The sequence below is a fragment of the Oncorhynchus nerka genome, linkage group LG15 (genome assembly GCF_034236695.1).
Source record: "Oncorhynchus nerka isolate Pitt River linkage group LG15, Oner_Uvic_2.0, whole genome shotgun sequence".
NCBI classification, from domain to species: Eukaryota; Metazoa; Chordata; class Actinopteri; order Salmoniformes; family Salmonidae; genus Oncorhynchus; species Oncorhynchus nerka.
In genome coordinates this window covers 62,275,582-62,291,916 of record NC_088410.1, presented here as the reverse complement: position 1 = coordinate 62,291,916, position 16,335 = coordinate 62,275,582, and the positions used below count along the sequence as shown (strand labels likewise).

General features: G+C 44.8%; 1 protein-coding gene across 1 annotated transcript; it reads left to right on the top strand.

Annotated features, from left to right (window-relative positions):
- LOC115143076 (tubulin alpha chain-like) lies at positions 1 to 16,086 on the top strand. Its single transcript, XM_029683096.2, has 4 exons — positions 1 to 106; positions 14,242 to 14,464; positions 14,555 to 14,703; positions 14,813 to 16,086. Exons 1-4 carry the CDS (start codon positions 104 to 106, stop codon positions 15,791 to 15,793), a joined length of 1,356 nt encoding a protein of 451 aa, XP_029538956.1. The 5' UTR covers positions 1 to 103; the 3' UTR covers positions 15,794 to 16,086.
- Positions 16,087 to 16,335: the final 249 nt, after the last annotated feature.

The following is a 16,335-nucleotide window of genomic DNA, read 5'->3' as shown; positions in this document are numbered from 1 at the left end:
CGACTCTTAGCTGTCGCATAAAGTAACTTCTCTCTCATCCGAAGATAAAATTGTAGAAACTTTCTTTTGATATATTCCTCTAAAATTCCTCTCCGTCAGTAAAATGGTGAGTACAGTTTATCACAGAAATGTTGAAAGTAGTCTATTGATTTCTTTATGTGGTGTGTGCATCTCTCATTCTACTGATGGTGGTGCTATAGCTACTCATCCATTCCATCAATGTAACTTTGCATAGCCTAGCATGTTGTTGCATAATATGTATATGGCTTCATTCATATTGTGGCTGGAATTGCATTTTTTCGCTTAAATCAGTGGTCACTGATTTATTTGACTACAGGAATATGATAGATAGGCTATGCTTCAAACTGTCGAGGAAATACCCTATTCCCCATGGAACCCTATTTTACATTTTAGGCTTATTACGAAGTTATATAGTGAAGATGTATCTTATATAGTGAAGGTGTATCCTCATGTCGACTCAATAAAAAAAATATTACATTGTCGCTTTGCTGGAAAATGAAAGCCCATGTGATTGAGGTGAATTGATGCTACGGATGGAGGACGAGAAAGAAACTTTGGTTCCAATTAACCCCAATTATCTTATACTTAATTGTCATTTGAATATATTTTGCTATCATAAAATAGTGCCAAGTTCAAGTTTGACTTCCGAATATCTCAATTTGCGTTTAACGAACCTGAGATAGAAATTAGAACATTTCAGATATCTTCTAATCACAACCTCTTCTGCCTTGATGGAATTCGGCGTTGTCATGGTCGTGTGACGCGCCCACCTTGAAAAGTCTTACGCTCAGAAGAGCTTTATTCTAATAGTCAGCATTTTCACCCGTTTTGTCTGTTTAATAGCTAGTAAGAATAATGTAGCCTATTAATGAGTCTATAATATGCGTTATATAAGCGACTCTTATCTTTGGTGCCTTAGCGCATATGGACGTTTAGGCATTCTGTTGGCATCTCCATCAAATGTATTATGCATAGCGCGGGAATTAGTTTGTTTGGGGGTGGGGGGTGCTGCTATATTGGTCAGCTAATACAGGACAAGTAAAGGCCCAGTGCACTACTTTTGTGAAATGTTTTAAACTAAATGTATTTGAGTGTTTACCAGCATTGGTAACTTGAGTCTGATAATTATCTGTACAAAACAGTTCATCTGATAATACTTGTGTAATATAAAAATACTTGCTTGATATATGTTTTCCAGTTTGTTGAAATACTTTGCAAGTCCAACTTATTTCTATTTGAAAACTGAAATGGTCTATTCATTCCTTTTTATTAGACGCTCATACCCAGAGCAACTTAGTAGTGAGTGCATACATTTTCGTACTGGTCCCCCATGTGAATTGAATCGACAACCCTAGCATTGCAAGTGCCATGCTCTACCAACTGAGCCACATCATCACATGACATCATCACATCATCACAAACCCCTTGATGTCTCAATGTACTCAATTACTGTATTTAGCATTGTTTTTCTTCATGGACATGGAAAATCTACAGGTACAAACATACAGTGCATTCGGAAAGTATTCAGACCTCTTGACTTTTTCCACATTTGTGCCTTATTCTATAATTGCTTAAATTATTCATCAATCTAACCACAATAACTCATAATGGCAAAGCAAAAACAGGTTTGTCGAAATGTTTGAAAATTATATTTTTAAAAACCTGTAAATATCACATTTACTTAAGTATTCAGACCCTTTAATCAGTACTTTGTTGATACACCTTTGGCAGTGATTACAGCCTCGAGTCTCCTTGGGTATGACGCTACAAGCTTGGCACACAGTATTTGGGGAGTTTCTCCCATTCTTCTCTGCAGATCCACTCAAGCTCTGTCAGGTTGGATGAGGAGCGTCGCTGCACAGCTATTTTCAGGTCTATCCAGAGATGTTTGATCGGGTTCAAGTTCGGGCTCTGGCTGGGCCACTCAAGGACATTCAGAGACTTGTCCTAAAGCTACTCTTCCGTTGTCTTTGCTTTGTGCTTCGCCCCAGTTTGAGGTCCTGAGCGCTCTGGAGCAGGTTTTCATCAAGGATCTCTCTGCGCCGTTCATCTTTCTCTTGATCCTGACTAGTCTCACTGTCCCTGCCGCTGAAAGACACCCCCACAGTATGATGCTGTCACCACCATGCTTGTAGGGACGGTGCCAAGTTTCCTCCAGACATGACGCTTGGCATTCAGGCCAAAGAGTTCAATCTTGGTTTCATCAGACCAGCGAATCTTGTTTCTCATGGTCTGAGAGTCCTTTAGGTGCCTTTTGGCAAACTCCAAGATGAATGTCATGTGCCTTTTACTGAGGAATGGCTTCCTTCTGGCCACTCTACCATGAAGGCCTGATTGGTGGAGTGCTGCAGAGATGGTTGTCCTTCTGGAAGGTTCTCCCATCTCCACAGAGGTACTCTGGAGCTCTGTCAGAGTGACCATCGGGTTCTTGGTCACCTCCCTGACCAAGGCCCTTCTCCCCTGTTTGCTCAGTTTGGCCGGGCGGCCAGCTCTAGGAAGTCTTGGTGGTTCCAACATTCTTTCATTTAAGAATGATGGAGGCTACTGTGTTCTTGGGGACCTTCAATACTGAATAAATGTTTTGGTACCCTTCTCCAGATCGGTGCCTCGTCATAATCCTGTCTCTGAGCTCTATGAACAATTCCTTTGACCTCATGTCCTGTTTTTTTCTCTGATTTTCTACCTTATATAGGCAGGTATGTGCCTTTCCAAATCATGTCCAATCAATCACAGGTGGACTCCAATAAAGTTGATGATCAATGGAAACAGGATGCACTTGAGCTCAATTTCGAGTGTCATAGCATAGGGTCTTATGTACTTATATAAATAAGGTATTACTGTTTTTATTTGTAATACATTTGCAAAAATGTTTCTAAACCCGGTTTCACTTTGTCATTATGGGGTATTGTGTGTAGATTGATGATGATTTAATAAATTTTAGAATAAGGCTGAAACGTAACAAAATGTGGAAAAAAGGAAGGGGACTGAATACTTTCTGAATGCACTGTAGATGACCAGCCTATAATACAGTAATGTACATTTACATTAAGTGGTTTGTAAGGATGTTAAATTAATAATGCACAAAAAGTGGGTGTTTTCCATGTTATTTGATCAAGAAAAACATTTAATTTGATGTGGATGTTTTGTGTCTTTGCCCATAACTTGTAAATGTTTGAGGACAGGGTTTTGTTCTTTCAGGATCCATTAGAATGACAATCGCAGAGAAACGGACAGGGCCACAGCTCTTACAATTCCAGCTATTGAGTCCTGCAATATACTGTTCTTAATTATACAACTACCTTTTTTTGCCAAAGCCGAGATCCTGAAGATAAAAAATTGGGCCTGTGCTACAGATGTCTATATTACAGCTAATACCAGTAAAGGCCAAGTGAACTACTTTTGTGGAGAAAAAAAAATGTCAACGTATTTCTATTTTTTAAATAGATATATATTTTTTTATTCTTATTTTTCAGGGGGTGCTGCAGCACCATCAGCACCCCTACATCCCACTATGTCATTATTGGGGCGGCAGATAGCCTAGTGGTTAGAGCGTTGGACTAGTAACCAAAAGGTTTCAAGATCGAATCCCAGAGTTGACAAGGTAAAAATCTGTCGTTCTGCCCCTGAACAAGGCAGTTCACCCACTGTTCCTAGGCCATCATTGAAAATAAGAATTTGTTCTTAACTGACTTGCCTAGTTAAAAATAAAGGAAACATAAGTAAAATTGTGCATCCTTCCAGAGATAGGCCTACAAGGTTAAATGAGTAAAGCAGATAACATTGACAAAATGTACCCAATGGTTCTAACACAGGAACAAACCAACATTACCAACCCATTACAGATATTGTGGAACAGTTTCATCCATATTGAAGTTCCAATGGTCATTTCAGATGATCTAACTCTTTCTTTTTGGAGGAAAGGATATACACTATAATATTCATAGGAAAAAAACAGACTCAGGTGAACCGCGTTCATTGATTAACACTGAAAGCTGGTGGGGAGCTGCGTCATCCTTAATCTCTGCTGGTGCATATGGTCTCCAGGATGAGACCTGACAGGGGGAAGGAAAAGATCTTTGTCTGAAGTGGTCTTATGCAGATGGATCTGTGTTTAAACCATTGTAGCCAGCTGCACCCTTGTCTTTCCATGTTCATGTTTAGTTTAGCCTTCCTGGCACCTGCTTTCCAACCAGAGACAAGCACATTTGATTTAACAGTCAACGGTTTAAGTGTTATCGCTACACATAAAGGCTACTATTCCTATGATGGCATTACTGTTAAGTCTATGCACTGTAGAATCTGTATAGTCTTCCATTTTGCAACATGAGATGTCGGGTTGGAGCGAGCGGTCGCATCCGAGCGCTTCGGTCCGCAGGTAGTATAACTTTTCATTACATTTCATTACATTTCATTATAGTACAACGGTTTGATTTGTCTAATCTTAGCAATTTCTTCTTAGCTAACTACATAGCCGTCTTTGTATCAAAGATAATTGCGTAATTATCGTATTTCGTCGTCCTAACGTAGTCTACACTGCTATCTGCCCAGCAGCTAGCAAGCTAGCCAGCTAGCAAACGTCCACCGTCTTCCGAATAGCAGCACTGTAAAAACTATTACACTCAACTGAACGACTTGATTAGTGTAGTGTTAGCTAGCTACATAGTTGTCTTTGCTGTCTTCGTATCCAAGATAATTGTGTAGTTTAGAGTGTGTAGTCTTAGAGTGATTATCTTAATTTACCGAGGTTAGCTAGCCAGCTATTTGTCGTCCTTAACGTAGGAGACACTGCTAGCTAGCCAACAGCTAGCCAACGTCTACCGAATAGAACTTCCTCACTCAACAACCCGGTCGCATTCCGCTTCGCTCCACAGGTAGTATCACATTTTCATTTCATTTCATTACAGTACAACGGTTTGATTTGTTTGATCGTAGCTAGCTACATAGCTAGCTACATAGCCGTCTTTGTATCAAAGATAATTGTGTAGTCTAGAGCGATTTTCTAGGTTAGCTAGCCAGCTATTGTCGTTCTTTTAACGCAACGTAACGTAATCAACACTGGTAGCTAGCCAGCTAGCCCCCGAATAGCAGCACTGTGGAAACTATCACACTCAACGGAACGACTTGATTAGTGTAGTGCCAACAACGCAGCCACTGCCAGCTAGCCTACAAAGTCAACAACGCAGCCACTGCCAGCTAGCCTACTTCAGCAGTACTGTATCATTTTAATCATTTTAGTCAATAAGATTCTTGCTACGTAAGCTTAACTTTCTGAACATTCGAGACGTGTAGTCCACTTGTCATTCCAATCTCCTTTGCATTAGCGTAGCCTCTTCTGTAGCCTGTCAACTATGTGTCTGTCTATCCCTGTTCTCTCCTCTCTGCACAGACCATACAAACGCTCCACACCGCGTGGCCGCGGCCACCCTAATCTGGTGGTCCCAGCGCGCACGACCCACGTGGAGTTCCAGGTCTCCGGTAGCCTCTGGAACTGCCGATCTGCGGCCAACAAGGCAGAGTTCATCTCAGCCTATGCCTCCCTCCAGTCCCTCGACTTCTTGGCACTGACGGAAACATGGATCACCACAGATAACACTGCTACTCCTACTGCTCTCTCTTCGTCCGCCCACGTGTTCTCGCACACCCCGAGAGCTTCTGGTCAGCGGGGTGGTGGCACCGGATCCTCATCTCTCCCAAGTGGTCATTCTCTCTTTCTCCCTTACCCATCTGTCTATCGCCTCCTTTGAATTCCATGCTGTCACAGTTACCAGCCCTTTCAAGCTTAACATCCTTATCATTTATCGCCCTCCAGGTTCCCTCTGAGAGTTCATCAATGAGCTTGATGCCTTGATAAGCTCCTTTCCTGAGGACGGCTCACCTCTCACAGTTCTGGGCGACTTTAACCTCCCCACGTCTACCTTTGACTCATTCCTCTCTGCCTCCTTCTTTCCACTCCTCTCCTCTTTTGACCTCACCCTCTCACCTTCCCCCTACTCACAAGGCAGGCAATACGCTCGACCTCATCTTTACTAGATGCTGTTCTTCCACTAACCTCACTGCAACTCCCCTCCAAGTCTCCGACCACTACCTTGTATCCTTTTCCCTCTCGCTCTCATCCAACACTTCCCACACTGCCCCTACTCGGATGGTATCGCGCCGTCCCAACCTTCGCTCTCTCTCCCCCGCTACTCTCTCCTCTTCCATCCTATCATCTCTTCCCTCTGCTCAAACCTTCTCCAACCTATCTCCTGATTCTGCCTCCTCAACCCTCCTCTCCTCCCTTTCTGCATCCTTTGACTCTCTATGTCCCCTATCCTCCAGGCCGGCTCGGTCCACCCCTCCCGCTCCGTGGCTCGACGACTCATTGCGAGCTCACAGAACAGGGCTCCGGGCAGCCGAGCGGAAATGGAGGAAAACTCGCCTCCTGCGGACCTGGCATCCTTTCACTCCCTCCTCTCTACATTTTCCTCTTCTGTCTCTGCTGCTAAAGCCACTTTCTACCACTCTAAATTCCAAGCATCTGCCTCTAACCCTAGGAAGCTCTTTGCCACCTTCTCCTCCCTCCTGAATCCTCCTCCCCTCCCCCTCCTCCCCTCTCTGCAGATGACTTCGTCAACCATTTTGAAAAGAAGGTCGACGACATCCGATCCTCGTTTGCTAAGTCAAACGACACCGCTGGTTCTGCTCACACTGCCCTACCCTGTGCTCTGACCTCTTTCTCCCTCTCTCTCCAGATGAAATCTCGCGTCTTGTGACGGCCGGCCGCCCAACAACCTGCCCGCTTGACCCTATCCCCTCCTCTCTTCTCCAGACCATTTCCGGAGACCTTCTCCCTTACCTCACCTCGCTCATCAACTCATCCCTGACCGCTGGCTACGTCCCTTCCGTCTTCAAGAGAGCGAGAGTTGCACCCCTTCTGAAAAAACCTACACTCGATCCCTCCGATGTCAACAACTACAGACCAGTATCCCTTCTTTCTTTTCTCTCCAAAACTCTTGAACGTGCCGTCCTTGGCCAGCTCTCCCGCTATCTCTCTCAGAATGACCTTCTTGATCCAAATCAGTCAGGTTTCAAGACTAGTCATTCAACTGAGACTGCTCTTCTCTGTATCACGGAGGCGCTCCGCACTGCTAAAGCTAACTCTCTCTCCTCTGCTCTCATCCTTCTAGACCTATCGGCTGCCTTCGATACTGTGAACCATCAGATCCTCCTCTCGACCCTCTCCGAGTTGGGCATCTCCGCGCGCCCACGCTTGATTGTGTCCTACCTGACAGGTCGCTCCTACCAGGTGGCGTGGCGAGAATCTGTCTCCTCACCACGCGCTCTCACCACTGGCGTCCCCCAGGGCTCTGTTCTAGGCCCTCTCCTATTCTCGCTATTCACCAAGTCACTTGGCTCTGTCATAACCTCATATGGTCTCTCCTATCATTGCTATGCAGACGACACACAATTAATCTTCTCCTTTCCCCCTTCTGATGACCAGGTGGCGAATCGCATCTCTGCATGTCTGGCAGACATATCAGTGTGGATGACGGATCACCACCTCAAGCTGAACCTCGGCAAGACGGAGCTGCTCTTCCTCCCGGGGAAGGACTGCCCGTTCCATGATCTCGCCATCACGGTTGACAACTCCATTGTGTCCTCCTCCCAGAGCGCTAAGAACCTTGGCGTGATCCTGGACAACACCCTGTCGTTCTCAACTAACATCAAGGCGGTGGCCCGTTCCTGTAGGTTCATGCTCTACAACATCCGCAGAGTACGACCCTGCCTCACACAGGAGGCGGCGCAGGTCCTAATCCAGGCACTTGTCATCTCCCGTCTGGATTACTGCAACTCGCTGTTGGCTGGGCTCCCTGCCTGTGCCATTAAACCCCTACAACTCATCCAGAACGCCGCAGCCTGTCTGGTGTTCAACCTTCCCAAGTTCTCTCACATCACCCCGCTCCTCCGCTCTCTCCACTGGCTTCCAGTTGAAGCTCGCATCCGCTACAAGACCACGGTGCTTGCCTACGGAGCTGTGAGGGGAACGGCACCTCAGTACCTCCAGGCTCTGATCAGGCCCTACACCCAAACAAGGGCACTGCGTTCATCCACCTCTGGCCTGCTCGCCTCCCTACCACTGAGGAAGTACAGTTCCCGCGCAGCCCAGTCAAAACTGTTCGCTGCTCTGGCCCCCCAATGGTGGAACAAACTCCCTCACGACGCCAGGACAGCGGAGTCAATCACCACCTTCCGGAGACACCTGAAACCCCACCTCTTTAAGGAATACCTAGGATAGGATAAAGTAATCCTTCTCACCCCCCTTAAAAGATTTAGATGCACTATTGTAAAGTGGCTGTTCCACTGGATGTCTTAAGGTGAACGCACCAATTTGTAAGTCGCTCTGGATAAGAGCGTCTGCTAAATGACTTAAATGTTAAATGTAAATGTTAAATGATTTGCCCTAAAGAGGGTTGGTGCACTGAGGGTTGTTGAAAATAAAGCGCCATAGCTCTTGAGCATCACTGGGCAAGTGTACCTCATAGACAAATCTAAATCGTTATTTTTTAATGGAAAGTGCACAAACCACCCCCTCCTGTGCAAAACCTCAAACAGTTTCCTGCTAGGGCCAAGTTGCTTAGCAACGGAAATATGCAAGCAAATTCCTTGGTAACAGCAGGGTGAAGCTGTGGCGAAGAAGGGAGGGGGGAAGGGGAGGAGAGAGAGGGCGGAGGTGGGGGGATGGTTGCGTCATTCATCCTGGTCATGCTGCAGCTTTTGGTCCTCTTGCTCTCACGCTCTCTCTCTCTCTCTCTCCTCCTGCAGACTGCAGTTCTGGGCGGTCCCTCTTCATGGCATAATTCCCACTTTTTCCAAATTAATTTGTGCTCTCAGAACAGAAGGGAATGATTGTGTGGAATAGCTGCAGTGCTGCAGTGTGGGGGAAAATGCAGCCTAACTGTATTTCATCCCAGCCCTCTGCAAATCAAATCAAATGTTATTTTTCACATGCGCTGAATACAACTGGTGTAGCCATTACCATGAAAGAATTGCTTACGATCCCTTCCCAATGATGCAGAGTTTAACAATAATAATAGTAACAGAAGAGTAATAAAATGAAATGCAAAAGAATGGAGCTACTATATACAGGGAGTACCAGTACCTGATCAATGTGCAGAGGTACAAGATATTGGAGGTAGATACTGTGTGTACATTTTTAAATTGATTTTTTATTTAACCTTTATTTAACTAGGCAAGTCAGTTAAGAACAAATTATTTTTTACAATGACGGCCTACCAAAAGACAAAAGGTTTCCTGCGGGGACGAGGGACTGGGATTAAAGATAAAAATAAATACAATATAAATATAGGACAAAACACACATCACATCAAGAGAGACAACACAACACTACATAAAGAGAGACCTAAGACAACATCATAGCAAGGCAGTAACACATGACAACACAGCATGGTAGCAACACAACATAACAACAACATGGTAGCAACACAACGTGGTAGCAGCACAAAACATGGTACAATCATTATTGGGCACAGACAACAGCACAAAGGGCAAGAAGGTAGAGACAACAATGCATCACACAAAGCAGCCCCAACTGTCAGTAAGATTGTCCATGATTGAGTCTTTGAATGAAGAGATTGAGATAAAACTGTCCAGTTTGAGTATTTGTTGCGGCTCGTTCCAGTCGCTAGCTGCAGCGAACTGAAAAATGAGCGACCCAGGGATGTGTGTGCTTTGGGGACCTTTAACAGAATGTGACTGGCAGAACGGGTGTTGTATGTGGAGGATGAGGGCTGCAGTAGATACAGTGCCTTGCGAAAGTATTCGGCCCCTTTGAACTTTGCGACCTTTTGCCACATTTCAGGCTTCAAACATAAAGATATAAAACTGTATTTTTTTGTGAAGAATCAACAACAAGTGGGACACAATCATGAAGTGGAACGACATTTATAGGATATTTCAAACTTTTTTAACAAATCAAAAACTGAAAAATTGGGCGTGCAAAATTATTCAGCCCCCTTAAGTTAATACTTTGTAGCGCCACCTTTTTCTGCGATTACAGCTGTAAGTCGCTTGGGGTATGTCTCTATCAGTTTTGCACATCGAGAGACCGACATTTTTTTCCCATTCCTCCTTGTAAAACAGCTCGAGCTCAGTGAGGTTGGATGGAGAGCATTTGTGAACAGCAGTTTTCAGTTCTTTCCACAGATTCTCGATTGGATTCAGGTCTGGACTTTGACTTGGCCATTCTAACACCTGGATATGTTTATTTTTGAACCATTCCATTGTAGATTTTGCTTTATGTTTTGGATCATTGTCTTGTTGGAAGACAAATCTCCGTCCCAGTCTCAGGTCTTTTGCAGACTCCATCAGGTTTTCTTCCAGAATGGTCCTGTATTTGGCTCCATCCATCTTCCCATCAATTTTAACCATCTTCCCTGTCCCTGCTGAAGAAAAGCAGGCCCAAACCATGATGCTGCCACCACCATGTTTGACAGTGGGGATGGTGTGTTCAGGGTGATGTGCTGTGTTGCTTTTACGCCAAACATAACGTTTTGCATTGTTGCCAAAAAGTTCAATTTTGGTTTCATCTGACCAGAGCACCTTCTTCCACATGTTTGGTGTGTCTCCCAGGTGGCTTGTGGCAAACTTTAAACAACACTTTTTATGGATATCTTTAAGAAATGGCTTTCTTCTTGCCACTCTTCCATAAAGGCCAGATTTGTGCAATATACGACTGATTGTTGTCCTATGGACAGAGTCTCCCACCTCAGCTGTAGATCTCTGCAGTTCATCCAGAGTGATCATGGGCCTCTTGGCTGCATCTCTGATCAGTCTTCTCCTTGTATGAGCTGAAAGTTTAGAGGGACGGCCAGGTCTTGGTAGATTTTCAGTGGTCTGATACTCCTCCCATTTCAATATTATTGCTTGCACAGTGCTCCTTGGGATGTTTAAAGCTTGGGAAATCTTTTTGTATCCAAATCCGGCTTTAAACTTCTTCACAACAGTATCTCGGACCTGCCTGGTGTGTTCCTTGTTCTTCATGATTCTCTCTGCGCTTTTAACGGACCTCTGAGACTATCACAGTGCAGGTGCATTTATACGGAGACTTGAATACACACAGGTGGATTGTATTTATCATCATTAGTCATTTAGGTCAACATTGGATCATTCAGAGATCCTCACTGAACTTCTGGAGAGAGTTTGCTGCACTGAAAGTAAAGGGGCTGAATAATTTTGCACGCCCAAATTTTCAGTTTTTGATTTGTTAAAAAAGTTTGAAATATCCAATAAATGTCGTTCCACTTCATGATTGTGTCCCACTTGTTGTTGATTCTTCACAAAAAAATACAGTTTTATATCTTTATGTTTGAAGCCTGAAATGTGGCAAAAGGTCGCAAAGTTCAAGGGGGCCGAATACTTTCGCAAGGCACTGTATCTCAGATAGAGGGGAGTGAGGCCTAAGAGGGTTTAATAAATAAGTATACAGAGATGACCAGTTTACAGAGGAGTATAGAGTGCAGTGATGTATCCTATAAGGAGCATTGGTGGCAAATCTGATGGCCGAATGGTAAAGAACATCTAGCCGCTCGAGAGCACTCTTAACTGCTGATCTATAAATGATATCTCCGTAATCTAGCATGGGTAGGATGGTAATCTGAATCAGGGTTAGTTTGGCAGCTGGGGGGAAAGAGGAGCGATTATGATAGAGGAAACCAAGTCTAGATTTAACTTCAGCCTGCAGCGTTGATATATGCTGATAGAAGGGCAGTGCACTGTCTAGCCATACTCACAAGTACTTGTATGAAGTGACCACCTCAAGCTCTAAACCCTCAGAGGTAGTAATAACACCTGTGGGAAGAGGGGGCATTCTTCTTACCAAACCACATGACCTTTGTTTTGGAAGTGTTCAGAACAAGGTTAAGGGTAGAGAAAGCTTGTTGGACACTAAGAAAGCTTTGTTGTAGATCTAGGGAGGGGCCAGCTGAGTATAAGACTGTATCATCTACATATAAATGGATGAGAGAGATTCCTACTGCCTGAGCTATGTTGTTGATGTAAATTGAGAAGAGCGTGGGGCCTAGGAACGAGCCTTGGTGTACTCCCTTGGTCACAGGCAGTGGCTGAGACAGCAGATTTTCTGACTTTATACACTGCAATCTTTGAGAGAAGTAGTTAGCACACCAGACCAAAGACCCCTCAGAGACACCAATACTCCTTACCCGGCCCACAAGAATGAAATGGTCTACCGTATCAAAAGCTTTGGACAAGTCAATGAAAATAGCAGCACAATATTGCTTAGAATCAAGGGCAATGGTGACATCATTGAGGACCTTTAAGGTTGCAGTGACACATCTTTTATCTGACTGTAAACCAGATTGCATACCTGAGAGAATACTATAGACATTAAGAAATCCAGTCAGTTGATTATTGACAAGTTTTTACAACACCTTTGATGAACAGGGGAAAATAGTAATAGGCCTATAACACTTAGGATCAGCTTGATCTCCCCTTGAAATTAAGGAGGAACCGTGGCTGCCTTCGAAGCAATGGTAACCTCCCCAGAAAGAAGAGACAGGTTAAAAAGGTTGGAGATAGGCTTGGCGATGATAGGGGCAGCATCCTTAAAGAAGAAAGGGTATTAACCATCTGACCCAGATGTTTTTTTGTGGGTCAAGTTTAAGGAGCTCCTTTAGCACCTCGGACTCAGTGACTGCCTGCAGGGAGAAACTTTGTAGCGGGACAGGGGGAAAAGAGGGAGAAGCATCGAGGATAGTCACATTAGAAGGGGTGGGAGATGAGGAAATGTTAGACGGGCAAGGAGGCATGGCTGAGTCAATAGGAATCCTGACTTAATGAACTGGTAATTAAAGAGCTCAGCCATACGCTTCTTGTCAGTAACAACCACATCATCAACATTAAAGGACATTGGCAGCTGTGAGGAGAAGGTTTATTCTCCAGGTCTTTAACTATTTTCCAGAATTTCTTGGGGTTAGACCCATAGAGAGAGAACTGCTCCTTAAAGTAACTAACTTTGGCCTTCCAGATAGCCTGAGTGCACTTATTTATCATTTGCCTGAATGATAGCCAGTCAGCCTGAGTATGCGTGTGCCGAGCCTTTCGCCAATTGCAATTCTTAAGGTGGAGTAACTCTGCAAGATCACAGTCGAACCAGGGGCTGAACATGTTTATAATTCTCATTTTCTTTATGGGGGTGTGTTTGTTAACAATACCACTGAAAATATCAGTATGCATGTGTGTGTATGTATGCGTATGTAGTGTATATAGTCTAGTGAGTATGTGTAGGGTCAGTGCAGATAGTTTGGGCAACCATAAATTTACTATTTAGCAGTCTGGCTATTTAGCAGTCTTATGGCTTGGGCAGTAGAAGCTGTCTCGGAGCCTGTTGGTCCAAGAGCCGATTTTTAATTTGTGGATTTTGAACCTTTATTTAATTAGGCAAGCCAGTTAAGAACAAATTCTTATTTACAATGATGTCCTAGGAACAGTGGGTTAACTGCCTTATTCAGGGGCAGAACAACAGATATTTACCTTGTCAGCTCAGGGATTTGATCTAGCAATATTTTGGTTACTGGGCCAATGCTCTAACCACTAGGCTACCTGCCGCCCCGATGCCCGGGTAGAGTTTGCTGGACAGTAGCAGAGTGAACAGTCTATGGCTTGGGTGGCTGGAAATTAGGCACATTTTTGGGCCTTCATCTGACAACGCATGACATAGAGATCCCGGATGGCAGGGAGCTCGGCCCCAATGATGTACTGGGCTGTCCGCACCACCCTCTGTAGCGCTTTGCGGTCGAGGGCGGTGCATTTGCCATACCAAGTGGGGATGCAGCCAGTCAAGTTGCTCTTGATGGTGCAGCTGTAGAACTTGCCAAATTCTTTCAGCCTCCTGAGGGGGAAGAAGCTCTACCATGCACTCTTCAAGACTGTGCGGGTGTGTGTGGACCATTTTAAGTCCTTAGTGATGTGCATTCAATCATGGGGAAAAATGTAGCACTATACAGTTTGCCCTTCAGATGAAAAGAGTGCAAGAATCTGATTTGCATTGGATTAGATATAATGGAGACCGGATAATGTGTGCCCTCTTTCCATTGGCTCTCCTCTCATAAATGCAGATGCCAATGCTTTGGTGACATCGTTGACATTTACCTTGATTATGTACAGTGTGATCCAATTAAATTGCGCTCTCTTCTCTTTCTCAAGCGTGAGTGTATCTCCATCCATGTGGGTCAGGCTGGTGTCCAGATTGGCAATGCCTGCTGGGAGCTCTATTGTCTGGAGCACGGGATCCAGCCAGATGGTCAGATGCCTAGTGACAAGACCATCGGAGGAGGAGACGACTCCTTCAACACCTTCTTCAGTGAGACTGGAGCTGGCAAGCATGTCCCCAGGGCTGTGTTTGTGGATCTGGAGCCCACTGTCATTGGTACGATCTCTTTGTCTTGAAACAATGATGATGACACTATGGTATCCCCTTAGTCTTGAGCCCTCAGCTTACAGGTCTTTCTTTTTCCAGATGAGGTGCGAACTGGAACTTACCGCCAACTCTTCCATCCTGAGCAGCTGATCACTGGGAAGGAGGATGCAGCGAACAACTACGCCCGTGGGCATTACACCATCGGCAAAGAGATCATAGACTTGGTTTTGGACAGGACTCGCAAACTGGTGAGAACTTACATATGATGTTGTATTAACATACACTCTGCCCACATTTCTGAAAATCCTGCACCTTTATCCCTCCATAATGATCTGAAACACCTCTCCTCCTCTCCAGGCTGACCAGTGCACTGGCCTTCAGGGCTTCCTGGTCTTCCACAGCTTTGGAGGTGGCACCGGTTCTGGTTTCACCTCCCTGTTGATGGAACGCCTGTCTGTTGACTATGGCAAGAAGTCCAAGCTTGAGTTCTCAATCTACCCAGCTCCCCAGGTGTCCACAGCTGTTGTTGAGCCCTACAACGCCATCCTGACCACCCACACCACCCTGGAACATTCAGACTGTGCTTTCATGGTAGACAATGAGGCTATCTATGACATCTGCCGTAGGAACCTCGATATCGAGCGTCCCACCTACACTAATCTTAACAGGTTAATCAGCCAGATTGTGTCCTCCATCACTGCTTCCCTCCGATTCGATGGTGCCCTCAATGTTGATCTGACAGAGTTCCAGACTAACTTGGTGCCCTATCCCCGTATCCACTTCCCCTTGGCCACCTATGCCCCAGTGATCTCAGCAGAGAGGGCTTACCATGAGCAGCTCTCTGTGTCTGAGATCACCAATGCTTGCTTTGAGCCATGTAATCAGATGGTAAAATGTGACCCACGTCACGGCAAGTACATGGCCTGCTGTCTGCTGTACCGTGGTGACGTTGTGCCCAAAGACGTTAACGCTGCCATTGCCACCATCAAAACAAAACGCTCCATCCAGTTTGTAGACTGGTGCCCAACTGGTTTTAAGGTTGGTATCAACTACCAGCCCCCAACTGTGGTACCTGGTGGAGATCTGGCCAAGGTCCAGAGGGCAGTGTGCATGCTTAGCAACACCACTGCTATTGCAGAGGCCTGGGCCCGCCTTGACCACAAGTTTGACCTGATGTATGCCAAGCGTGCTTTCGTGCACTGGTACGTAGGTGAGGGTATGGAGGAGGGAGAGTTCTCTGAGGCCAGGGAAGACATGGCTGCCCTGGAGAAAGATTATGAGGAAGTGGGTGTCGACTCCATTGAGGGAGAGGGAGAGGAGGAGGGAGAGGAGTATTAAAGTGAAGTGACTTGATTCACCCTAGTCATATCACTAGCATGCTTATCACTGGTCAGAAGTTTACATGGCTCAACTTTCCTTATTAGCGTTGGAAATGGCTAGAAAACACTGTCACACATCATAGATATTCATGCATTCCATTGGCACCGAAAGCTGTTAATGAAATTTGCTGTGGTTGTGTTCAGGGAATGTCATTGTGTTGCAATGGTTTTACTTTTTACGGTTTTATGTTATTTTACACTGCAGCGGTCTGTCCTCTTTTGTCTGTTATATACAATAAATTACTGGAGGAGTTTTGCTTCTTGTCTTTCTTTCTTAATGTATTTATTTGTTTTTTTCTTCACTCACTAAAACTTACCACAGTGTTTCTCAAGAAGGAATCATTTGATTGTTGAAGTGTAATAACAATGTAGGTGGTAGGTACATATTGTTAGTTCTACAACTAGCTGTTTGTGTAATTACACATTAACAATCTATATGTATATATTTAGATGAACCTCACCCTAAAATTATTGTTTTATATCTGTGTACAAATCTTTCAA